The sequence below is a fragment of the Trachemys scripta genome, chromosome 14, assembly GCF_013100865.1.
Source record: "Trachemys scripta elegans isolate TJP31775 chromosome 14, CAS_Tse_1.0, whole genome shotgun sequence".
Lineage (NCBI taxonomy): Eukaryota > Metazoa > Chordata > Testudines > Emydidae > Trachemys > Trachemys scripta.
The window spans coordinates 40,600,263-40,626,427 of record NC_048311.1 but is presented as its reverse complement, the minus strand read 5'-3'; the positions used below and the strand labels follow the sequence as shown (position 1 = coordinate 40,626,427).

At 51.6% G+C, this 26,165-nt stretch overlaps 1 protein-coding gene across 1 annotated transcript in view; it reads left to right on the top strand.

Annotated features, from left to right (window-relative positions):
• Positions 1–376: 376 nt before the first annotated feature.
• Positions 377–26,165, top strand: part of LOC117886972 (butyrophilin subfamily 3 member A1-like) — a gene marked incomplete in the record, with an annotated part of 150,222 nt that continues 124,433 nt past the window's right edge. Inside the window, 1 exon segment of the mRNA XM_034789166.1 lies at positions 377–487. Within this exon segment, the coding sequence (XP_034645057.1) occupies positions 425–487 (63 nt within the window).

Sequence of the window (26,165 nt, the reverse complement as noted above, 5' to 3'; positions counted from 1 at the left end):
CCCTTTCCCTGTGGCTGGGAGTGGAAGGGAGAAGGGGGCAGAGTTAGGGCGGGGAAGGGGTGGAGTTGGGGCGGGATTGGGGGGTGGGGAAATGGGCGGGACCAGGGCCCGTGGAGGGTCCTCTTTTTTTATTTAATAGATATGGTAACCCTATCCTACTCCACCCATGGGTGAAGGGAGGGAGTTGTCGGGTGAGCAGCTATTTCCCTTCTCATCCCTTGTCTCTAGGGTGACCAGATGTCCTGATACTATATATGGACAGTCCCGATTTTTGGGTCTTTTTCTTATATAGGCTCCTATTACCCCCCAGACCCTGTCCCGATTTTTCACATTTGCTGTCTGGTCACCCTACTTGTCTCCTTGGCTTCCCCATAGTTCATCAGCTCCTGTCCAGCCCTGAGGCCAGGAAGAGCTGCCCTGCCAGATGCTGGGATCCCGTCACCCACACTCCAGCGCTGCCCTGCTCTCAGCCGTCCTCCTCCTGCACATTCAGGCTGCAGTGGCCGGTAAGGAGGCTGTGACAAACTGGGACTGTTCTTAATGTGGTCTTTAAATGCTGACAGGTTTCAGGGTAGCAGCCGTGTTAGTCTGTATCCTCAAAAAGAACAGGAGTACTTGTGGCACCTTAGAGACTAACAAATTTATTAGAGCATAAGCTTTCGTGGGCTACCGTATGCATCCGAAGAAGTGGGTTGTAGCCCACGAAAGCTTATGCTCTAATAAATTTGTTAGTCTCTAAGGTGCCACAAGTACTCCTGTTCTTTTTAAATGCTGAGTGGGGAATGTTGGCCGGGGAAGGTTGCAGGGGAGTTTGGCTGGGATGGTCTGCATTGGGGGATGGGAGACTGGCCTTGAGGGAGGATACCTGAGCACGTAACATGAGAACCCAGGAAGGAGGTTGGAGGCCAGGTGACACCTCTGCCTGGAAAACTGGACAAAGGCTGGGGGAGGAGCTGGGAAGAGGCTGAGTGAGAGATGCTGGAGGGAGTGAGGGTTTTTTTGGAGCTGGCTGGTGAAATGGAGTGGAGCCCAGATGGGGCTCTGACCCCCCAATGGGGCTGTGGTGTCCCTGGGGCCCCTAGCTGGACCAAACTAAGGGGGCCCTGTTGTCTGTACCTGAAAGACCTGTCTTGGACCATGTTCCTGTCATCTAAATAAACCTTCTGCTTTACTGGCTGGCTGAGAGTCATGGTGAATCGCAGGAAGCCGGAGTGCAGGGCCTTGTCTCCCCGCACACTTCGTGACAGAGGCTCTGTCCTTAATGGTGCTGCGTGGTCACGGGGCCCCAGCTGGCTCTCACGTATGGCGGGAACAGTCTGGGGTGACTGCCCTGGTAATGCACTGGGCTCGGGGGTGAGAGCGCAGGATCTAGCGCTCACTCATATGCACAGTAACGTGTGACAAATGGAGTCACTGTCCATCCCCCCACATCTATCCCCTCCCATCCATCCCCCCACATCCATCCCCATACACACCCCTCCATCCATCCCCCCACATCCATCCCCATACAAACCCCTCCATCCATCCATCCATCCATCCATCCATCTCCCCACATCCATCTCCATACACACCCCTCCATCCATCCACCCACAACCATCCCCATACACATCCATCCATCCATCCATCCATCCATCCATCCCAATAAACACTCCTTCATCCATCCATCCCCCACATCCATCCATCCATCCATTCCCATATACACCCCTCCATCTGTCCCATCCTTTCTTCCATCCAACCCCCCACATCCTTCCCTCCATCCCGATACACACCCCTCCATCCATTCATTACATCCAGGCCTCCCCATACACACATTGCTCCATGCATCCATCTATCCATCATTTATCCCCACACCCCTCAATCCTTCTCCATATACACTCCTCCATCCTTCTCCATATACACTCCTCCTCCATACATCTGTCCTCTCCCCAATCCATCAATATACACTTCTTCCATCCATCTCCCCCATTCATCCATCCCTATACACATGCCTCCACCCTTCCCTCCCCAACCCCTGCTCACAGCTCTCTCTCAGCCCCTCTATCCAGGATCCGCTAGGGTCTCCGGGCTGGGTGGTGGGGCTGGGGGCTGGGCTATGTCAGAGGCGAAGCTGCTTCCCACCGCTCCCCTCTGACCCCAGGCTTGTCTCTCTGCCCTTTTCCCCAGTGAATTTCCAGGTGCTGGCTCCTGCCGGCCCCCTCTCCGCCCCGCTGGGGGGCACCGTGCTGCTGCCCTGCCACCTCTCCCCCGCGCTCAGCGCCCAGGCCATGCAGGTGAAATGGAGCCGGGGAGGCCAGGACGTCCATGTGTACCTTCCGAACGGGAGCGAGGTGCAGGGTGAGTGGTACCGGGGCAGGACGGAGCTCCTGCGGGACGGGATCCAGAAAGGCAGCCTGGCCCTGCGGATCTGGAACCTCACCCTGCAGGATGAAGGGCGCTACCTCTGTGACTTCCAGTCCAACAACACCGTTGGCAACGCCACACTGGAGCTCCGTGTGACGAGTGAGTGATCCTGGGGTGGGGAGAGGCTGGATTCAGCCTGCGTGGCTCTGGGGAAGGGAGGGATGGACTGGGGGGGACCAGCCCATAAAGCCTGCTGCAGTCACAGGCCAGAAAATCTCCCCCAGTGACTCCTCCGTCCAGCCCAGCTGGCTGAACCAAAGCAGAGCCTGTGGGGCAGAGACGCCCAGGCTGCATATAAGGACCCTGAGCATGTGGGCTCCCCAGGAGTCCTGTGACAGATTTTTGTTACCAATCTGTCTGGGGCCACAGTTGATCAGGCTGGGGCCACAGGATCTTTTTGGGGAGGAGATGATGAGGCACACCAAGTGTCTAAATTTTAAAGCTTTATTAAATAAAATAATAAAATAACAGCAGAGAGTGCTGGGAACGCTCCCACGTCACTCAGGGGAAGAAAGAAAGCATTAATGCCCCAAGCCATAACCCACTTTCATGCTCACACACACACGACCCAGACTGGCCAAGTCTGGGTGTAACATCAGAAGAAGGGTGGGGAAGAGGTGGACGGGAGTGCTGTCCTGGGCCCAGGCCATCCAAGGATCTGCTGTGCTCTCCAAATTGCTCCAGCTCTCAGGAGGGTTTTAAGTCCTGGCTCCTCGGTGGTGTTCCATTCCGCGACCTCCGTTCCTGGGTCTCTTTCATAGAATCATAGAATCATAGAATATCAGGGTTGGAAGGGACCTCAGGAGGTCATCTAGTCCAAACCCCTGCTCAAAGCAGGACCAATTCCCAACTAAATCATCCCAGCCATGGCTTTGTCAAGCCTGACCTTAAAAACCTCTAAGGAAGGACATTCCACCACCTCCCTAGGTAACCCATTCCAGTGCTTCACCACCCTCCTAGTGAAAAAGTTTTTCCTAATATCCAACCTAAACCTCTCCCACTGCAACTTGAGACCATTACTCATTGTTCTGTCATCTGGTACCACTGAGAACAGTCTAGAACCATCCTCTTTGGAACCCCCTTTCAGGTAGTTGAAAGCAGCTATCAAATCCCCCCTCATTCTTCTCTTCTGCAGACTAAACAGTCCCAGTTCCCTCAGCCTCTCCTCATAAATCTTTGTGCCAGTCCAAACCGGCTTTCTGTGGCCTTCTTGGCTGCCCAAAACACACTGGCTCTGGAGACTTTGTTTTCCCTCCTGTTGGCCTTCACTGTCACCGCCTCATTCGCTCTCACTGTTCTTACTGCTATCTCTGCAGCTCTGCATCTCATTCTCTCTCACTGTTCTCGCTGCTATTTCTGCAGCTCTGCTCAACTTAGTTCTCATCCTCTCATGGCTGGGCATCTGTAGATTTCTCGTCTAGCCCATGACCTTGGGCCAGGGCCAGCGTCTTATCTTCGGACTGAGCTTACTAGCTGCAGTGTTGAGTTAACTTGTTCTCTGGTCTTTTCTTCTTCTTCCCCCCTTCTCAACCTCTTGTAACCTACAAAGGAAACTTCCACTCTCCACTCACACACCTTTAACCCTCCCCAAAATGCTTTGCGATGCTTGCAACAGCATTAGCAATATACAGTGCTGATCTACCTTCCCAGGGGACTCCCTAAGGGGAGGGGGCCATTGGGTTGTGACAGCCCGACAGAGCCTCCTTCCATAGAGGATGCCCTGCAATGGCAGATATGTGCCCCCTATTTTCAGTGTCAATGTCTCAGCTCCAGTACCCAGCCATCAGCTCTCCCCAGCTCTCAGAACCCCACTCTCCGGGGCAGTCCATAAGGGGATCAGGAATGAGGATAGCATGAAATCAAGGGAGAATTCATGTTGATTTCACTCCCCCAGGCTCCGGCTCGGACCCCCTCCTCCATATTGGTGGATATGACGGCAAGCAGATGAACGTGACATGTCTCTCTGTGGGGTGGTACCCGAAGCCAAAGGTGCTCTGGAGAAATGGCCACAGGGAGAGACTGACCCCATCTAAGGAGGAAAAAATCTCCAGAAACCAGGACTTCTTTGATGTCTCCAGCTCCGTGGTAGTGACTGAGCAGTCGGCCCCAACACTGATTTGTGTCATCAGACCTGGCTCACCTGGCCCGGAGAAAGTCTCAGCCATTCTCATCTCAGGTGAGCTGCTAATGGAACCAGGACACAGACCTGGGTCCAGATTGGTATTGATAGACTGTGAGAACTTTGGGGCAGTGATTGTCTTTTACTGCGTGTCTGTGCAGCACCCGGCATGACGGGGCCCTGATCTCAGTCACCATGTGTCTGTTCAGTGCCCAGCGCGATGGAGCCCTGATCTCGGTCACCATGTGTGTTTGTGCAGCACCCAGAGCTATCGGGCCTTGATCTTGATTACCGTTCATCTGGGCAGCACCCGGCGTGACGGGGCTCTGATCTTGGTCACTGTGTGTCTGTACAGCGCCCAACGTGACGTGGCCCTGATCTTACTTGGGGCCTTTAGGTGCCACTGAAATGAAAAAATGAAATACAATTATATTCACTAGGCCATATTGAAAATGCCACCATTATTTAGTTCTAGGACTCAAATGCCCAAGCAAAACCCCTCTTTGTTGGGCACCCTATTATTCAAGAATTGCCAAAACTCTCAGCCCACATCCCTGTGTTCTCCAAAGAGAGGTCCAGTGCAGAAAACCTGAATTCAATATTTCTGGGGTTTGAATGCTTTAAAAACAAAAAGGGAGAAAATAAACAACTTTTAGAAAATAGCACTGAGGGCTTTTTCATGCATCGTGAAGGAGACAAAACAGGGCCCATGTCCAATTGTTTTGTTTGTTTATTTGCCTTTGCATGTTGCAGAAGACTAACATGAGGTCTCTTCTTTCTTCCTTTTGCAGATGAGTTTTTCCCCAAAGTCTCCTCTTGGAAGGTTGGCCTCTTCTTGTTCCTGTCAGTGTGTGTTTGCCTCCTCTTCTTGCCTGCCTGCTACTTATGGAGGGTTCAAAGAGCAAAAAGGAAATCCTCCAATTTAACCACAAAGAAGTGATGGATTCTTCGATACAGGGGAAAGGAAATTCCTACGTGGGTATCAATTGTTATAAATCAACACACCTGCTTTGCTCCCCCAGCTAGCATTATTTTCATTATATGTATTACAGATACACTTATGAGACCCAACCAAGATCAGGGCCCTGTAATGTCAGATACTGCACAGACACACAGTGACCGAGATCAGACCCCCGTCGCACCGGGCGCTGCACAGACACACAGTGACCGAGATCAGAGCCCTGTCGCACCGGGCGCGGCACAGACACACAGTGACCGAGATCAGAGCCCTGTCGCACCGGGCGCGGCACAGACACACAGTGACCGAGATCAGAGCCCTGTCGCGCCGGGCGCGGCACAGACACACAGTGACCGAGATCAGAACCCCGTCGCACCGGGCGCTGCACAGACACAAAGTGCCAGAGATCAGGGCCCCTTTGTACCGGGCGCTGCCCAGACACATAGTGACCGAGATCAGGGCCCCGTCGCACCGGGCGCTGCACAGACACACTGTCAAGGCTGCTTCCCCACTTTGAACTTTAGGGTACAAATGTGGGGGCCTGCATGAAGACTTCTAAGCTTAACTACCAGCTTAGATCTGGTCTGCTGCCACCATCCCAAAGCTAATTCCCTTCCCTGGGTAGCCGTGAGAGGCATTCACCAATTCCCTGGTGAATACAGATCCAAACCCCTTGGATCTTAAAACAAGGAGAAATTAACCATCCCCCCCTCCTTCCTTCCACCAACTCCTGGTGAATACAGTTCCAACCCCCCTAGGATCTTAAAACAAGGAGAAATTAACCATCCCCCCTCCTTCCTTTCACCAACTCCTGGTGAATACAGATCCAACCCCCTTGGATCTAAAAACAAGGAAAAATCAATCAGGTTCTTAAAAAGAAGGCTTTTAATTAAAGAAAAAGGTAAAAATCATCTCTGTGAAATCAGTATGGAAAATAACTTTACAGGGTAATCAAACTTAAAGAGCTCAGAGGACTCCCCCCTAGCCTCAGGTTCAAAATACAGCAAACAGAGATAAACACTCTAGTAAAATGTACATTTACAAGTTGAGAAAACAAAGATAAAAACTAACACGCCTTGCCTGGCTGTTTACTTACAAGTTTGAAATAGGAGAGACTTGTTTAGAAAGATGTGGAGAACCTGGATTGATGTCTGGTCCCTCTCAGTCCCAAGAGCGAACAACAACCAAAACAAAGAGCACAAACAAAAGCCTTCCCCCCCCCAAGATTTGAAAGTATCTTGTCCCCTTATTGGTCCTTTGGGTCAGGTGTCAGCCAGGTTACCTGAGCTTCTTAACCCTTTACAGGTAAAAGGATTTTGGAGTCTCTGGCCAGGAGGGATTTTATAGTACTGTACACAGGAGAGCTGTTACCCTTCCCTTTATAGTTATGACACACACAGATCTGGGCCCCATCATGCTGGGCACTGCACACACACAGTGTTAAGTTGTCCAAGGTAACAGATGTCCAATTCAGCCAACTACATACAATTATTTATGAAAGGCAGGAAAATTAAAGGCAGACTGAATTAGTCCAAACACAATGGCCAACCAATACCACCCAAGGAGTGTGCTGAGAGCGTGCCTGGTAAATAAGAGGAGAATGGAACCAGAAAGGAATGGAGCAAAACAGACTTGTTGGAAATTTGGCTTAATTGGTGGACAAAATAATGAGGGGAGGGGCTGTTCCCCCATCATTCTCTTTTAGGGTCCTGAAAAAGAGTCTTTGGTGGGGAGTCACAATGGTGGAAGCTAAGTGGACTGGAAGGAGTCAGGCCTACCAACATGTCTGCCACCCCCACCGTCTCCTGGGAGTCCGGGATCTACCATTACACTGTGGGGCCCACACCGTCCTGATCCTCAGTGCGGTCCAGCCAGATTGACCCAGACGACACTACCACCTCTACTGGCTTTGGCTAAATCCTGAAGAGCATCTGGGACATGAGACTTGGGTCTTCGCTGCCACCTGGCCCCCCGTGTGTCCTTTTCCTTCCTTCCTTATTATTTCTCTGTCCTATTGCTCTCCTTTTGCCTTCTGTTTAATGAGAGTCTGGCTTAGTTGCCCAAGACTGTATATTTTGCAATGCTGCTGTGAGCCCATGACCAGAGAGGCAGCTAAAAGCAATGCCCTAAACTGGCCCAAGGTCTCGGAGTGGCTGATGGGACCATGTGCTGGGCCTGTGTTTCTCCAACAGTGAGTTTGTGAGTGCGAGTTAACGCTAGAGACAGAAGCTGCATTTTCTCTCTCGGCTGTTCTTTCCTTTCCTGTCTTGAGTGTGTTTGTCTTGTTCTGTCTTAAAGGAAGCAGGAGCAGATTCTAGCAACAACAGCTTCAGCCCATCTCAGCTCAACTTTTGTCTATTCCCGCAAATGGACAGTTTAATACCCTCTGTAATACCAGCCGAAGGATTGTCAAACGGCTAGAACTCTCTCCAGTGAAAGGGAAAGGGGACAAGGGATGTTGTTACAACAAAAATCTCCCTTAATAGTTCACATTTCAAAGGCTGGATCATTTTCCCTTCTTTTCCTGTCTCTTTAATAAAAGGTTACACTGATTTTTAAGGGTGGTCATTGCCATGGGACTAAGCAGGCCGAGGTCTCTGCCCTCGGAGCCCCGGCCTGTGTTGAACTGTTTCGTGTTGGACAGTGACAGGGTCATGCTAACACCTTGGAATCTCTAGCCCCATTTCTTCCATCGAAATTAGCACAGACATGTGGGAACTGAGGCTATGTCTACACTACCGCGGTAAGTCGACCTAGGCGATGCAACTCCAGCTACATGAATAACATAGCTGGAGTCAACGTACTGTAGGTCGAGTTACCGCAGGGTCTACACTGCGGGGGGTTGACTGGAGAAACTCTCCCGTCGATTTACCTTACTCTTCTTGTCGGGGGTAGAGTACGGGGTCGACTGAAGAGCAATCTGCTGTCGATTTGGGGGGTCTTTACTAGACCTGTTAAATCAACCTCCAGTGGATCGATCTCAGAGCATCGATCCCAGCCGTAGTGTAGACCTGCCCTCAGATATAGGCCCCTTTGGCAAGTGCAGTGTCATGGAATAGTGCCCCCTTGTGGACTTTCCCAGCATCCTGACCCAGCCGCGGTTACAGTAGAACCTCAGAATTAAGAACACTTCGGGAACGGAGGTTGTTCATAACTCTGAAATGTTCGTAACTCTGAACAAAACGTTACAGTTCTTTCAAAAGTTTACAACTGAACATTGGCTTAATTGAAGGGTTAAAATCCATGTGCATGTTATATAACAACCTGGTATATGAATTATGCCAGCTCTTTTCCAGACCCAAAGTCCAGAGTTTGGTCTGGAGACCAGAGGCCTAGCTAATAGTGATCAGCTAAGAGAAAGCTGGGGTAAACAAAATAACATTGCCTTTGCTAAGATATGCTTGGTCAGTAGAAATGCCAGATGTTAAGGCAATAACTGAATAATTATGTTTCATCCAATGTTTCAAATTGAACAAAGGATCCCTGTTCCTATTGTGTTTCTCCTGAAGGGAAAACAGTCTTCCCACAGATCCAACCTTGAGTTTATGAAAAATTGGCACATGTCAGTATAATGATATAGCATCCTTCCACCTCCCTTCCCAGGGACCAATGCCCTGCCTTAAGGCATAAAGGAGACAATCTGTATTACCATATCCTTTCACTGTTTCTTTGCTTTAACCCCTAGGAATGTACCTGTTGAACAATCAAAGAAGTTGCTCCATTCCTATGGACCCCAAATCAGAATTCAACATATATATTTTATACTAATAACATTTTATCAAAGTATTAATTAAATGTTAACTTGCTAATTTGAGACCATGGGCGGAGACATTATGTAACCTTTTAACCATTGGCTAATGTGCTATCTTGTCTTGCTGCAAAACCTATCCTGGGGTGTGAAACTGCCTACCCCGTCACTTTCCCCCGCCCATGGAAAATCTATATATTTCATTGTAATCATTTGATTGACAGTGTCTCTGAGCCTAATAAGCCAGGTGACACTCCGCCAGTGCTGTGTGTAATAAACCCCTATGCTTTGACCTCTACATGGTGTGGATTTATGTCCTTCATAATACAGCTTTCAAACTTTCCACAGAAGAAAAATGCTGCTTTCCCTTTATTTTTGTAGTAGTTTACATTTAACACAGTACTGTCCTGTATTTGCTTTTTTAGTTTTTGGTCTCTGCTGCTGCCTGATTGCATGGTTCTGGTTGCAACTGAGGTGTGTGGTTGACCAATCAGTTCATAACTCTGGGGTTCTACTGTATCTCCATGGGGTGTGGGGAGGAGGAAGCCTCTGTCCCCTGTGTCCACTGGATGCTCCTACAGTCTTAACCCTTTTAGGGCACTGAAGAGGCTTAGCTCCTAACTGTAAAGTAAAGTTAACTCACTACTGGGTTGTCCCGTCTCCTAAACAGTTTCTTAGCAAAGCGGCGCTGTCTCCTGGGGGCTGAGTGCTTCTCCCCCAGCGGCTGCCCTACTACATCAGGCCTGTTTCTCCACCCTTCCTGCAGAGAGGGAGAACTCTGTCTCCCTTCCTCGCCAGCCAGCCCTGAACTTTGCCTCTTTTTGTCTATGGTGGCCACTTCCTTCATTCACTGCTAGATGCGTTTTTTATCTATCTCCTTTTGCACAGTCTAGTAGCCTTAAGAAAACTCAGCCAGGCTTTCTTTGCACAATTCCATTTCCCTGGCACTCTCACATACAGTTACCATAGTTCAGGTTCCCAAAAAAGAGAACACTGCCGGGGGGGAGGGTGAGCTGGAGGGGGTACAGTTGGGGGTGCTGGAGGGGGTACCTGTGGCAGGGGTACTCACTGGAGGTGGGGGGCTGTGTCACTCCCTGTCATGGTGGCAGGGCAGCTGGCACAAGCTCAGGATTCAATGCCAGTCATCAGTCAGCCCCTCCCTGTGTAGATAAATCTCTGATAATTTTCATATGACTTTACATTGTGCCTCTTCATATAACCTTGTCGTGGGTCTACCCATGTGTGACCTCTGTTTTCATGAAACTTTGTATCAAAGCCTCATATAGAAACTTTGCATTGAACCTTGGTATAATGTTATAGCCCCTAAGGATAGAATAAGATAGAAGAAAAATGTCTTTTTGCTAGCAGTAGAACAAGATCTCCCCCCCCACACACACACTCTTAATCAATTGCCCTGTTGAATGAAGGAGGTGTGAATGAGGAAGGCATGGAAGACAGCACCTCCAGACAGCTGCAACCCTTGGAGAGGGGATGGAAGCCAGACCCAAGGACAATAAAACGTGCCAAGTGGGCTCATTAAAGAAGAGCAGACATACTGACAGCCTCAGGGGTTAGAAGCAAGCACCTTCTTTTGGAAACACCCTCTTTGCAGCATTGGGACAACACCCAGAAGGAAGCAGCACAAAGGACCAATGGACACAGACACAGATTTTGAATCTGGTACAGATTTGCATGAGAGGGAAGCTGCTATAAATGTGAGGTGTCTTGCAGAGGACCCCAGGTCTCGTCTTGTCAACATGGGAGCATCGATCCGGATTGGCAGAAGCCCAGCTCCAACCCCTCCCTCATCTAACTCACCTGGTCAGTGAAGTTAAGGGGAGCAAGTAATTGGTAACATCAACAAGACAAGAGTATGCTTATGTGTGTGTATGTGAGTGTGTGAGTGTAATATATATCATATGCATATGATACAGTGTTAATTAATACATGTATTACCAATAAATGGGGCGTTTTGCCTTATTCTCCCTCAAAAGATCCTGTGCAGTACTTTAAGTACAACACCTGCAGGACCCCCTCCCCAGGGCTGGGAACTATAGCCGAGGTGGGTGGGATCTGGCAGCAGTTGCTTGCAGGGGAATGGACCAATCAGCTGCAAATGTAGGGGAGGAACCAATCAGGAAGCAGACCAATTGGGGCTCTTTCTGAGCAGGGCTTGTCTGCTCTGCAAACCCCCTGGAGGTTGCCTGTTATTTGAAAAATCCACCTGGACAGAGGAAGGAGGCTCAAAAAAGAGGCTTTGTCCAGGAAAACCCAGATGTATGTTAAGCTGATTCTCACCAGACCCTTTGGGGACAAATCTTTGATCCCAAGCAGACTCCATTTTTCATAAAGAAACTTTCTTTCCGTAGAATATTGCCCACTATGCCGTAGACCATGATGAACAGTATCTTTGGTTTTGCACACTTTACCCAGCCCGCCTTTATGTCTTTTTTAATAACTGTAACTTATCATTTAAGGCACAATGACCTGTTAACGCTTAAAATGAGTACTTCGCTTTTCCTTTCCTGACTGCAGAGTGTAGTATTAGCTTGGATTTTGGAGCACACATCATAGAACCTTTGTCCTTTTGGTTCCTTAGTCTGTAGTTCTTGTCACTCCTTCGCAAGTTTCTTCATGACTTTCAGATTCCAGCCTATTTAAGGGTATTTTAATCTCCACCTCCTCATTTTTTAGAGCATGTTTTGTTGCTTTGTCAGTCATCTCATCGCCGGGTATTCCAATACGTGCCGGAATCCATGCTATTTGTTATACAGACCGCTGCCTAAATTGTTTCCGGAGTGAGGAACATTATTTCATTTATGATGTCATTTCTGCTTTCCGAAGTCCCTGTTCCAATTGTCATTTTGCCTGACAAGGAATCAGATAAAATTACAGCTCTGGCCAGCATAGGCGGCAGGTATAAAAGGCCAGGGGATGCTAAGCCTTCCCTGGCACAGCCGCTGTGAACCTGCCGCTGGACACCTGGGCCGTGGTGGCCCCGCCAGCGTTCTACCTCTTCCCCTCCCTGCTCCTCCCCTTCCCCAAGGCCCCCACCTCCCATCCCTGGCCGAGTCCCTCCTCTCCTCCAGCCCCCTGCGCCCACGAGACATACCCCCCTCATTGCTCCTTGTGTCCCTGCAGGTGGTGGGGGCCTCGCGGGGGACGGGTGAGGAGAGGAGGAACGCAGTGAGCGGTGGTGGAGAGGGACTGAGTGGGGAGGGGGCCGAGCAGGGGCAGGGCCTGGGGTGGAGCGGGGACAGGGAGTAGGTGGAGTATGAACCGGGCTGCGAGCAGAAGAGGTGGGACAGGGAGCTAGCCTCCCCCAGGGGAAGCTTCACCAGCCACCCATGCCGGCCAGTTGCACATCTCTTACCCAGCTTAGTGCCAACAATATCCTGATTAGATCACCCGTCGGAACGGTCACAGGAGCCGGTTTAGATTTCTGGATTCCAAGGCTAGGAACACAGAAGGCTGTTCCCACTCTACCCGTGATGTCATTGTTGGATCCGTCTCTATAGACTTGGCAAAGCTCAGCCCTGAACTGAGCCACATTCTCACCTTTTATTCTCCCTCCAGGCTTGGCATTGACTGACGGTGCAGCGGGGAGGGTCTAGCTGGGCCCACAGACTCTCTTTAACCCCTTCTCTGCTGGTGTGGGGGTCTCTCTCTGTGCCATCGCAGGCAGTAAGTGGGTTATGGTCAGTTTCAGATATCACAGGCCTCCCTAAAATAAGGACCTGGAACTTTTTACACCTATAGACTATGAGAAAAGCCTCCTTCTCTGGCCAAGGGGATAAGGAGGAACAGGGAGTGAGACCACAGTTCCAGCATGGCTGGGCCCCCCCACTTCTACCCAGGTTCCTGCGGAGGCCCCCAAATTGGCCAGGGCCCCTGGGCATGGGCCCCATTAATCCACCATTGGCTTGGAGCTTCTGGTCATGTTCTTCTACAGCTCAAAATGTCACCTATGTAAATCTTGGTACCCTCTACACCATCCAAAATGTGTTGCATTTTCCAGTGAAACATTGTGGGTGCTGAGCACAGCCCAATCTGCACAGTCTGTCTCACAGAAAGAGTGTGAATGTGCACAGACATCGGGTCTGTTTTCCACCTGGCAGAACCCTGCTGATGCATCCTGTGTATAAAAATATCTGGCATCGTTCACCTCCACAAAGACATCTCTGCTTTGTAGGTAGTAGGAAAAGTTCCCTTTTTATGTATTGATTTAATTCTTTAATTGATTTAATCCTGCATAAGCCAAGGGTTCTGTCTTGCCTACAGTCACAGGTATGTGATTAGTCCTGCCACGAGTGCCGGGAACTGGACTAGATGACCTCTCGAGGTCCCTTCCAGTCCTATGAGTCTATGATTCTATGTGTATCTACTCCTGGTTCTTCTGTTTGATCTATGTTTCCCAGAGCAATGAGCGGCCCATCTCCACTCTTAGCCTTTGCCTTAGGGTGATGGGAATTTATCCAGGGATGTGAATTGTAGGGCAGTTGGGCTCTGTCATAAACATACAGATAAGGGTAGCATAAAATCCCTCCTTACCTGTAAGGGGTTAAGAAGCTCAAATAACCTGGTTGGCACCTGACCAAAAGGACCAATAAGGTGAGACGATACTTTCAAATCTGTGGGGGAAGGTTTTTGTACTCATTTTAAGCGTTAACAGGTCATTGTGCCTTAAATGATAAGTTACAGTTATTAAAAAAGACATAAAGGCAGGCTGGGTAAAGTGTGCAAAACCAAAGACACTGTTCAACCAGGTTATCTGAGCTTCTTAACCCTTTACAGGTAAAGGAGGGATTTTATGCTACCCATAGCTGTATGTTTATGACAGGCTCTTTCAGCTTTATTGTGTACCCTATCCCCTGGAAGATGTCCTCAAACTCTTCCTCAATTGTTTTGGTCCCCTGCCCCTCCAGTGAGAACCCTCAGGGCTTGCCATGCTCCTAACCCAATGGTTCTCAGCTGGCAGCCCGCGGGCCACTTGCAGCCCAATCATCACCGAGCTGCGGCCCATTTAATATCCTCAGGGCCATACAAGTAGTATTGGATGCGGCCCACAAAGGTAAATAGGTTGAGAACCACTGTTCTACTTCAACAGCGCACGCTCTTTTCCCTGGCACTATTACTAATTGGATCCTTTCCAGTTTGTTTTTTACCCATACAGCCATAGGAGCTGAGTTTTACTTTTTCCCAGGAGTGCTCCATGCCTGCTCCACCCTGAGGTCCTGTCCCCATTCCACTCGTCCCCCAAAGGCCCTGCCCCCATTCCACCCCTGAGGCCCCGCCCTCACGCCACCTCTTCCCAACCCTGCTCCGCCCCCTCCCCCGAGGCCCCTGCCTGCCTGCTACTCGCTGCTGTCTGCCCTCCCACAAGTCTCTCTCCGAGCTGCCAAACAGCTGTTTGGCGGTGTCTCCAATCAGCTGTGGCTGGTGGGTGCTGAGCACTCACTGTTTTTTTCCTGTAGGTGCTCCATCCCCGGAGCACCCACGGAGTCGGCACTTATGCATACATCCAGTTTGCATGCTCTCTTAGTGGGGATAAGCTCAGCTTGGTAAGCCCTGAGTTGTACCTGTTTATCTTCTACTGTCCGGGGGCTTTTCTGTCAGTGCTAGTATCACTGTTTCTGAAACCACAGTGGCTCGTACACCTGCATCGAACTTAAAATTAACAAATGTCCCATTTGCTTTCAGGGTGACAGTCCCGTCATCTTCTGCTGCAATGCAGTTCACTGCTCCTGTGAAGAATTCCTCTGCACTAGTGGTACAGTGGCTGTTCTCTATGTCCATGCTGTGCACATGCTACTCCTGCTTGCAAACTTTTGTAAACTGATATAATCTATTGCCATTCTTGCCTCCTTTCCCATAGGCCGGGCGTTGTCTTGGCTTGTTCTGGTTGTCACACTGCGTGCAGCTTCATGCACCGGTCTTCTGGACTCTGACTTTGACCTCCACATGTCTCTCTCTGGTTCTGGTCTCTTTTCCTGTATATTTTGGATTCTCTGTCACATCCACAGTGTCAGAGCACACTCCACCTTCCATAAGCTTCATTCTGCACTGCCTCCTTTCTGTTGCTTGTGAAGGATTCATGCTGGGTGTTCCAGTACTGTCTCTCTAAGGCCTTGTCTACACTACGAGAGTAGTTCGATTTTACTTAAATCGAATATTTGGAATCGATATTGCAAAGTCGAACGTGTGTGTCCACACTAAGGACAGTAATTCGACTTTGTGAGTCCACACTAACGGGGAAAGCGTCGACATTGGAAGCGGTGCACTGTGGGCAGCTATCCCACAGTTCCCGCAGTCCCCGCTGCCCATTGGAATTCTGGGTCGAGCCACCAATGCCTTCTGGGTAAAAAAATGTGTCGAGGGTGCTTTTGGGTAACTGTCGTCATCCATCCATCACTCACTCCCGCCCTCCCTCCCTCCCTGAAAGCGCCGGCGGGAAATCATTTCGCGCACTTTTCAAGTCATTGACAGCGCGGACGCCACAGCACTGTGAGCATGGAGCCCGCTGCAACCATCGCTGCAGTTGTGGCCGCTCTCAACGCCTCGCAGCTTATCATACAGGTTGCCCTGAGGCAGATGCAGAAAAGTCAGGCGAGGAGGCTACGTCAACGCGGTGATGGCCTGAAGTGTGAGAGTAGCACAGACCTCTCAGAAAGCAGGGGACCCAGCGCCGAGGACATCACGGTGGCAATGGGTCATGTTGATGCCGTGGAACGGCGATTCTGGGCACGGGAAACAAGCACTGAGTGGTGGGACCGCATAGTGCTGCAGGTCTGGGATGAATCACAGTGGCTGCGAAACTTCCGCATGCGGAAGGGAACTTTCCTTGAACTTTGTGAGTTGCTGTCCCCTGCCCTGAAGCGCAATGACACCCGGATGCGACCAGCCCTGACTGTCCATAAGCGAGTGGCCATAGCCCTCTGGAAGCTTGCAACGCCTGACAGCTACCGGTCAGTCGCGAGCCAGTTTGGGGTGGGCAAATCTACCGTGGGGGTTGTTGTGATGCAAGTAGCCAAGGCAATCGTTGATGTACTGCTGCCAAAGGTAGTGACCCTGGGAAACGTGGAGGCGATCATAGATGGCTTCGCAGCGATGGGATTCCCAAACTGCGGTGGGGCCATAGATGGAACTCACATCCCTATCCTGGCACCGGACCACCAGGCCAGCCAGTACATTAACAGAAAGGGCTACTTTTCCATGGTGCTGCAAGCACTGGTGGACCACAGGGGACGTTTTACCAACATCTACGTGGGATGGCCGGGCAAGGTTCATGACGCTCGTGTTTTCAGGAACTCTGGTCTGTTTAGACGGCTGCAGCAAGGTATTTACTTCCCGGACCACAAAATAACTGTTGGGGATGTGCAGATGCCTATAGTCATCCTCGGGGACCCAGCCTACCTGCTAATGCCCTGGCTCATGAAGCCCTATACAGGTGCCCTGGACACTGAAAAAGAACTCTTCAACTACCGGCTGAGCAAGTGCAGAATGGTGGTGGAGTGTGCTTTTGGACGTCTCAAGGGGAGATGGAGAAGCTTGATGACTCGCTGTGATCTCAGCGAAACCAATATCCCCATTGTTATAGCAGCTTGCTGTGTGCTCCACAATCTCTGTGAGAGCAAGGGGGAGACCTTTATGGCGGGGTGGGAGGTTGAGGAAATTAGCCTGGCTGCTGATTACTCACAGCCAGACAGCCGGGCGATTAGAAGAGACCAGCGGGAAGCGCTGTGCATCCGGGAGGCTTTGAAAGCAAAGTTCCTGAGTGAGCAGGGTAACCTGTGACTTTCTAATTTTGTGTACAGAGAAGCCTTCACCCCACTTCCAACACACGTTTCAAAATAAAAATAGTTCTACTTTGTTAAAGCACACCGTTTTCTGTAATACTGTTTTCGCGGGAATTTTTTAAAACTGGGACGCAGACTGTGGTGCGGAGCGGGTGTAGTGTAGTCGCGCGAATGCAGCTTCTAAACTGAAGGACTGACAGGCTCCGGTGCGGTGGGATGGTTCTTTCAACGGAGCCTGTCACCCCTCCTGATAGGGACTGTGTGTATGGGGGTACTATGTGACTTTGTGGCGGGGGGGGACGCTTACAGATCCCCTGCTGTGTGGCTCTGTGATCCTGCCTAAGGACCGCCGCTTCAGATCTCTAACTGCCCTCCCGTGCCACAAAGTCACAGAGCAACCCACCTCCCACCACATAACATGAAAAGAACCTCCCAGACTAACCAGGGTAAGTAGTCACTGCATCACTGCACTATGTATGTGCCCTGCTGCTGTGCCTGCCCCCGACTATGTACCCTGCCAAAGGTGACTGTCCTGTCCAATTACCAACCCCCTTTCCCCCCCTCCTCCAAAAGAACATGATGGAAACAGTAGTTAACAGAAACATATTTTTTATTAACAACTACACAGGGGACTGGGAAGTGAAACTTGGACGGGGGCTTGTGTCAGGCGGGAAGGAAAGAACTTGTCAAACTTTGGGGACTGAGAGCCTTCTGCTGCTCGAGCTCTCTGCAGGGGTGCAGTGAGAGTTAGCAGGGACTCTGCCGCCTCTCCTTCTGTGCACTTTGGGTGAAGGGAGTATGGGACTTGGTGGCGGGGGAGGGCGGTTAGAGATGGACTGCAGCGGGGCTCTGTCCTCCTGCCTCCGTTCCTGCAGAACATCCACAAGGCGCCGGAGCGTGTCCGTTTGCTCCCTCAGTAGTCCAAGCAGGGTTTGAGTCGCCTGCTGGTCTTCCTGACGCCACCTCTCCTCCCGATCCATGTTGGCTTGGTGCATTTGGGACAAGTTCTCCCGCCACTGGGTCTGCTGTGCTGCCTGTGCTCTGGAGCAGGCTATAAGCTCGGAGAACATGTCCTCCCGTGTCCTCTTCTTCTTATGCCTAATCCTCCCTAGCCTCTGGGAGTGTGATGACAGGCTAGGTTGTGAGACAGTCGCAGATGGGGCTGTGGGAATGGGAAAAAGGGAGTGAATTCCTCAGAAAGATAAATGTAGTTGTGAACAAAGAACATAGTCTTTCTCTGTGAACAGGACCATGCACAGCACCTATCACATGCGCACTCAGCACAAGGTCGAATTCTCGGCCTTCGCATTCACTGTCTGTGGTTTTGCAGAGCACTTTTGAGAACCCTGTCAGGACAACGGAATTTCTGTTGCAGGCAGACATGGTAAGCCGTAGATTCGTGGCAGCTTAAAACTTTAATATTAGCAATGGCCTCATTTCACATTGAAATCAATGTCGGTCCCTGCTGCCAGCAATCCGGCAAGCAGGAAGTTTGCTCCTGTCCCACACCCTCGCGGCTGTCCCCGGGAACGATCCCTTTCGGCTGACCCTTTCCCGCCTCCACCGCGTGGCTGCAAACCAGCCAACACTAATAACATTCCCCTACCTCATTCAAAGCAGGTCTTCATGAGCGACATCACCCTCATGAGGATCTCTGAGAGCGACAGACAGAGAATGCTCCGGGAAAGCCTCCAAAGACCAGGGCCGTATGCCGCCATGCTGTGCCAAGCAATGATTCCGGAGTACTTGCTAGTCTCGTGGCGCGGCAACGTGTCCTACTACGGAGGACCCAATAAGGCCGCTCTCCCCAAGAACCTAATGCAGCGGATTTCAAATTACCTGCAGGAGAGCTTCCTTGAGATGTCCCAGGAGGATTTCTGCTCCATCCCCGGACATATAGACCGCATCTTACTGTAGCTGCAGTAGCAGGGACTACACAGTAGAGCGGCTTGGGCAGGACAATCATGCAAAACCGGACATTGCTAGATTTTTTTGAAATACTTGCACTGCCCATGACTGAACCGTTAAGTTATTCAAAGTAATCATGAGAAACCCATTTTTTACATTGTTAATAATCATGTTCTGTTACAAATAAATGTTTAGATGTTTACAACACTTACTGGATGATCCTTCACCAGATTCTGTGTCCGGGGTAACGGCTGGGGAGGGTTGGTAGGGGATCTCTGTAAGGGTGATGAAGAGATCCTGGCTGTCGGGGAAATCAGCGTTGTGAGCGCTGTCGACTGCCTCGTCCTCCTCATCTCCTTCCTCATCTTCCCCGTCCGCTAACATGTCCGAGGATCCGGCCGTGGACACTATCCCATCCTCAGAGTCCACAGTCAGTGGTGGGGTAGTGGTGGCGGCCGCACCGAGGATGGAATGCAGTGCCTCGTAGAAACGGGATGTCTGGGGATGGGATCCGGAGCGTCCGTTTGCCTCTTTGGTCTTCTGGTAGCCTTGCCTCAGCTCCTTGATTTTCACGCGGCACTGCGTTACATCCCGGCTGTATCCTCTCTCTGCCATGTCTTTAGAGATCTTCTCATAGATCTTTGCATTCCGTCTTTTGGATCGCAGCTCGGAAAGCACGGACTCATCGCCCCACACAGCGATGAGATCCAAGACTTCCCGATCAGTCCATGCTGGGGCCCTCTTTCTATTCTGAGCTTGCACTGCCATCAGTGCTGGAGAGCTCTGCATCGTTGCCAGTGCTGCTGAGCTCGCCACGATGTCCAGACAGGAAATGAGATTCAAACTGGCCAGACAGGAAAAGGAATTCAAATTCAAATTTTCCCGGGGCTTTTCCTGTGTGGCTGGTCAGAGCATCCGAGCTCGTACTGCTGTCCAGAGCGTCAACAGAGTGGTGCACTGTGGGATAGCTCCCGGAGCTATTAACGTCGATTTCCATCCACACCTAGCCTAATTCGACATGGCCATGTCGAATTTAGCGCTACTCCCCTCGTCGGGGAGGAGTACAGAAGTCGAATTAAAGAGACCTCTATGTCGAACTAAATACCTTCGCGGTGTGGACGGGTGCAGGGTTAATTCGATGTAACGGCGCTAACTTCGACATAAACGCCTAGTGTAGACCAGGCCTAAGTTTTTTGTCTTAGATCCCAGTCATGATCTGGTTCTCTCATCAGGGACTCTATTAGCCCCCCATGGGCAGTGGGTATCACAGCCCAGGGGAGGCTGAGCCTCACCAAACCAGCCAGGCATGGCCCCACCCACACTCCGCCCCCTCCTGCTTCCCTCTCTTCCCAAGCTCTTCTTCCCCAAAACGGGTGGGGGCGGGGGCAGCGGCTTGGGCTAGGACAGGCCGGCCAGCAGCCTGGGACTCGGTGCTGGGGGGTGGGGGAAAGGGGTGGAGGAGGGGCAGGGCCTCAGGCACAAGAACTGGGGCTAGGGGGCTAACTTCCCCAAACGGGTGGTTCATGCGCCGCTTATGTAGCCCCCTCAAAATTACCAGATTGACTGGTCAGCCTCAGATCAGCCACAAGCTCTTCTATAGTTTCACCTTCTTTTTTGAATGCTCAGATTAAAAGCTTCTCTCTCCTATGGTTCATTTTTTGGGGGAGTGCCTCCCACCTCAAATTTCTATCAAATGTCTGATAATCAGCCTCCTCTGCATGCGCCTGTCAAACACATCAAAGAGGCACCTGTCAAACACATCAAGTGCTTCAGGACCTGCTATTGGCATTCACAGTTATCACATTTCCCCTCCCTCCCTTTAAATCAAGAGAGATTCACTGGTTAATTCTCTAGAACAATTTCTGCCTTTGAAATTAACAAACTGCCTCCCTCAGGCCTGTGATCTCTGTTCATTTGTCCCCCTGTCGGTCTGTCTCTAAAGGACGTGACCCTGGAGCCAGACACAGCTCACCCCAGCCCAATGGCTCGGGGAGATTGGACATTTACTCCTGCGTACTGGGCTTTGACAGCTACCTGTCAGGGAGACGTTAGTGGGAGGTGGAGGTGGCAGTGGCAGGTGCAAGGGGCTGGCTCTGGACGTTACCAGGGAGTCTGCCATCAGGAAGGGCTGGTTCAGTTTCAGTTACAAGCAAGGGCCAGGACAGGGCAATCAATGTGTAGTGGAGCCAGCTAGACTTGCCCCAGAGACCTGGCAAGATCAGAGTGTATCTGGACTCCGAAGTTGGGACCATGTACTTCTATGGCACTGACCTCATGGCTCCCATCCATGCGTTCACTGCCTCCCTTATGGGGAAGAGCTGTCAGTTCCTCTGGGTCTGGTTTGTAGGGACCTCCCTTAGGCTGTGTCCCTGAGCCTTGCCCTCTCCCAGCCAGATCTCTGCACATGCAAACCTGCCGATGCATCATAGGATCAGAGGCAACTATCTGGATTGAGGGACAGCCCTTTTTCAATGCACATTGTGCCATCAATGGGCAGATGGCTGTGTTTGCTTAGCTACGAAACCTTATGGGAAGGTTGTTTTCACACTGCGGGAATGGAAATAAACCTGCTTTTAATGAAATAGAACATTGGAAACAAGTTCTATTGCATGCAACTGTACCATCCCTCCCAATCCAGCTCATCAGCAAGAGTCAGACACCCAGCTACGTGAGGTTCAGATGCCTGGTTCCCAGGGGGTGAGATCTCCAGGACTGGTCAGACTACCAGTTTTTCTCTCTTTTTCTTTTTTTCCTGTCATTTTTCCAAAGCTGGAGAAGTTTTGAAAAGTTACAGAATGGAAAAAGGAAAAAACTAATTTCTAGATATTATGTTATTATTTATGTCTTTGTATTGGGGTCGTGCCTGGGAACCCCAGTCATGGACTAGGACTCCACTGGACTAGGTTCTGGCCAAACACAGAACAAAAAGACCGTCCCTGCCCCTAACGATCTAAATAGAAACAAAGAAAGCTCCATGGATGCATTTGTTCCTTGCATTCAGTGGCAAGAGAGGAAACAATAGGGAAGAAAAAAAAACCCAAACTCTGAAATTTCCATAGTCCAGAAATCGAAATGAAAATTTCAGTTCAAGACAAAACGAAAAATGCATCAGATTGAAATTCCCCATTGAGGAACCTAGCTGAAAAAACCACTTTCCTGCCTCTCCAAATGATGGTTTGGATGAACTCCCGTTTTCCGGTGGGTGGGAAAAGGGTTTGGTTTGACCATTCCCAGCAGCAAGACTCGGGGTGCTGTTGTCTATTATCTGCGTTGTGTCAGCAGCTGAGAGCTCAGCCACTGGGCGAGACCACACAGGGGCTGAGCAAGTAGCAGAGAGAAGAGCTTTGTGCAGTGACAGAAGCTCTGATGTGGTTCCACACTAACTCACAGACACGGACATGGGTGGGTGTGTTTACGGTGGGAGGGATTCTCCTGATTATAGGCATGAGCCCACAGCTGGAAACCAGCCCTTGGGCTAGCCCCATGCCTCCATCACCCTCCCACAGTAAACCCAGCAAGGGTCAGGTGCTGCTGGTGTAACTCGTGGGCAGAACATCTAAGGCTGAGTTACACACAGACCTGCATCAAACAACCTGTTTATTCCCTCCCCACCCAACCCCCATCTGTGGGACCTCTCTCAGCTCAGGTCAGCAGCATCGTAGATCACGTTGAATGAGGAGGGTGGAAAGAAAAAGTAGTTACCCTATGTCACAGGTTAATTGGCAGCTGGCTTAAAACGAACAAAAGGAAGTATTTCTTCACACAACACACAGCTAACCTGTGGAACTCTTTGCCAGAGGATGTTGTGAAGCCCAAGACTATAACAGGGTTCAGAAAAGAACTAGATAAGTTCATGGAGAATAGGTCCATCAATGGCTATTAGCCAGGATGGGCAGGGCTGGTGTCCATACCCGTGTTTCCAGAAGCTGGGAATGGGTGACAGGGGATGGATCACTTGATGATCACCTGTTCTGTTCATTCCCTCTGGGGGACCTGGCATTGGCCACTGTTGGAAGACAGGATACTGGGCTAGATGGACTTTTGGTCTGACCCAGTATGGCCGTTCTTATGTTCTTACAAGGGTGGGGGAGGTAAGAGCGATGCAGTGCATCACCCAGATGTCTCTGGCAGAGCCAGGAACGGACCCACATCTCCAGGTTCCCAGCCAAGTGCCCTTTCCACCAGGCCAGCAATCTCCTCACTCCAGCTGGCCCCTGAATCTGGCACTGGGGCTCTGTTAGACCCTGACTGCACTGGTGCCAGGCGTTACTGCCCCAGAGCCCTCTGCTGCACACATTCTTTGCATCTCCTTTCATGGAGCCTTTTCCAACAGGCCCAATTTGACATTTCCCGCCTAAGTCTTCCAGGCAGGGCCAGCGATTGCAAACATTGGGCAAGATCCCCAGCTGGTGGGAATCAGCCGTAGCTCCATTGGAGTCAATGGGGCCAGATCCCCTGCTGGTGTCAATGGGCCATAGCTCCATTGAAGTCAATGGGGCCAGATTCCCAGCCATTGATGCCGGCTTCCTCCGGGCATGGGGATTGCTCAACCCCCCACTTTGCCCAAGGTCCCGCCCCCCACCCGTCCCCTTCCCTCAAACCCTCACCCTAGTCCTGCCTCTTCCCACCCTGCCTCTTTCCTGCCTTTTCCCACCTAGTTCCACCCCCCCCCCCGAGCATGCCCCGTCCCTGCTCCTCCCCCTTCCTCCTAGACCCTCCCGCTCGCGGTGAAACAGCTGATCATGGTGGGCGGGAGGCGCTGGGAGGGAGAGGGAGGAGTTGATCGGCGGGGCCACTGGTGGGTGGGAGGTGCTGGGAGTGAGAGGGGAGCTGGCTGCCAGTGGGTGCCGATGGAGTCGGTGCCTATACCCCCAGCTGGTATCTATTGGAGTCAATGGAGCCAGATCCCGAGTTGGAGTCAATGGGCTGTAGCTCCATTGGAGTCATGGTGCCAGACCCCCCAGCTGGTGTAAGTTTACCAGAGCCCAATTTCTATTGATTAGGCCAGATCCTCAGCAGGTGTAAATCAGTGTTGCTCCACTGGAATGAATGCCAGTTTACACCAATTGATGATCTGGGCCAGTAGTTTCTGCTCTGTAAAAATGTATTATTTGTTGCTAAGGACAAAGTGACTGAATGGTTCAAGGTAATACAGTAATAAACATACCGACCTGATTCTCCACTCGTTCACCCCTGTGTAAATCAGGAGTAACCCCATTGGAGTCACTGGGGCTGGTTCCCTTCCATTTATACTGTGTAGCTTTCGCTGGGCCTGTGTAGCTATTTTCCAGCATAGTGATTCTCGGTCCAAAACTGCCCATGTCACCTGAAGCAAAGTCCCTGAAGTCTTCGTGCCCTCTGTACCTTGGGGGTAACCATCGCTCCCTGCCTCAGAGGGGGCGGTGAGGGTGAACTCATCAATGCATGTGAGATGTTCAGATACCACAGTAATGGGAGCCAGATAAGCGCTGAGAGGTCCATCTGTGATGACCAAAACCCAGGAGCCTGATTCCCAGCTCCCACCCCACTCCCTGCTGTAACCAACTAGATCCCACTCCCTTCCTAGAGCCAGGAATAGAACCCAGGAGTCCTGGCTCCTAGTCTGGTGCCTCCGCATACAGAGGCACAAGCCCCAGCCCGGGTGCCTGCCCTGGGCTGCATTCTGCTCAGCTGGCTCGTTATCTCAACACAGGAGATTAGCTCTCTCCTGGCAGGGTTGCCATGTCCCGAGCGTGATTAGAGGTGACCTGTGACTGGGACGAAAGTCCGCCCTCCTTGTTCTGTTGCACTTTGAGTTGTTTTCCAGGCAACCAGAAGCCCCCTTGGAGAGAAGAGGACTGAACCCAGCAGGGTGGGAAATTGCCTGGTCTGCAGCCCCAAACCATATTCTAGCTGCCCAGCACTGCTGAGGGCTCGGCCGGGCATCCAGCCTCGTCTCGGCAGGCGCTTCAAGGGCTGGGAACATGATGGGGATTTGATAAGCAGCCCCCAGAGGATCTGTACGGGCCAGGACGGGTCAGACGGCAGCTGGGCCTGAGCAGGTAGGAAGGAAGGAGGCGAGTGCTGGGGCCTTTCAGGTGTAACAAGCAGGCACAATGCCAGCCAAAATCAATGGGGGTTATTAGCGATTTGTAGGGGGGAACATTGTGGGTTAGTGGATAGGGCACTAGACTGGGAAGCAGGACTCCTGTGGTCCATCCCTGGTTTGGGGAGTGGAGTGTGGCTGAGTGGTTAGAGCAGGGGAGTTGGGAACCAGGACTCCTGAACTCATCCCTGGTTTGGGGAAGGGAGTGGGGTCAAGCAGGTTAGAGCAGAGGGGCTAGGAGTCAGGTCTCCTGTGTGATCATGGCTAGTCTATCTATGCCTCAGTTTCTCCTCCATAAAATGGGGATAGTGGTCCCTCCCCTTGTAGGGGGGTTGTGGGGATTATTTAAAGTTGGCTAAGGGGGCTCGGATAGTCCGGCAATGAGGGTGGGGTGGCTCAGAGACATGCCTACAAGTACAGTAGAAAGGACACTCCCATTTGGTGTGGAGGGACAGAGAGTGGAAGTTATCTCTGGCATACTCTTTTTCCAGGGCAGAGATTCTCCTAGAACAGGGGTGGGAAAACTTTTTGGCCCGAGGTCCACATCTGGGTGGGGAAATTGCATGCGGGGCCATGAATGTAGGGCTGGGGCAGGGGGTTGGGGTGTGGGAGGGAGTGCGGGGTGTAGGAGGGGGGTGCGGTGTGGTGTACAGGAAGGGGCTCAAGGCAAGGGGTTGGGGTGCTGAAGGGGTGTAGGGCATACAAGGGGGGCTCGGGGCGGGGGGTTGGGGTGCAGGGTGCAGGAAGGGTTCGGGGTGCAGGCTCCAGCCCGGTGCCGCTTACCTGGCGTGGCTCCGGGGTGGCAGCGGTGTGCAGCGGGGCTAAGACAGACTCCCTGCCTGCCCTGGCCCCACGCCGCTCCCGGAAGCGGACGGCACCACATCCCTACGGCCCTGGAGGAGTGGGGGCAGAGGGCTCCGTGCACTGCCCTCGCCTGCAGGTACCTCCCCCAAAGCTCCCATTGGCCGTGGTTCCAGTTCCCGGCCAATGGGAGCTGCAGGGTGCGGTTCCTGCAGGCAAGGGCAGCGCACGGAGCCCTCTGCCCCCCCCCCCTTCCCCAGGAGCCGCAGGCACAGGACCCGCAGAGCCACGGAGGTGGCAATCCCGCGGGCCGGATCCAAAGCCCTGATGAACCGGATCCGGCCTGCGGG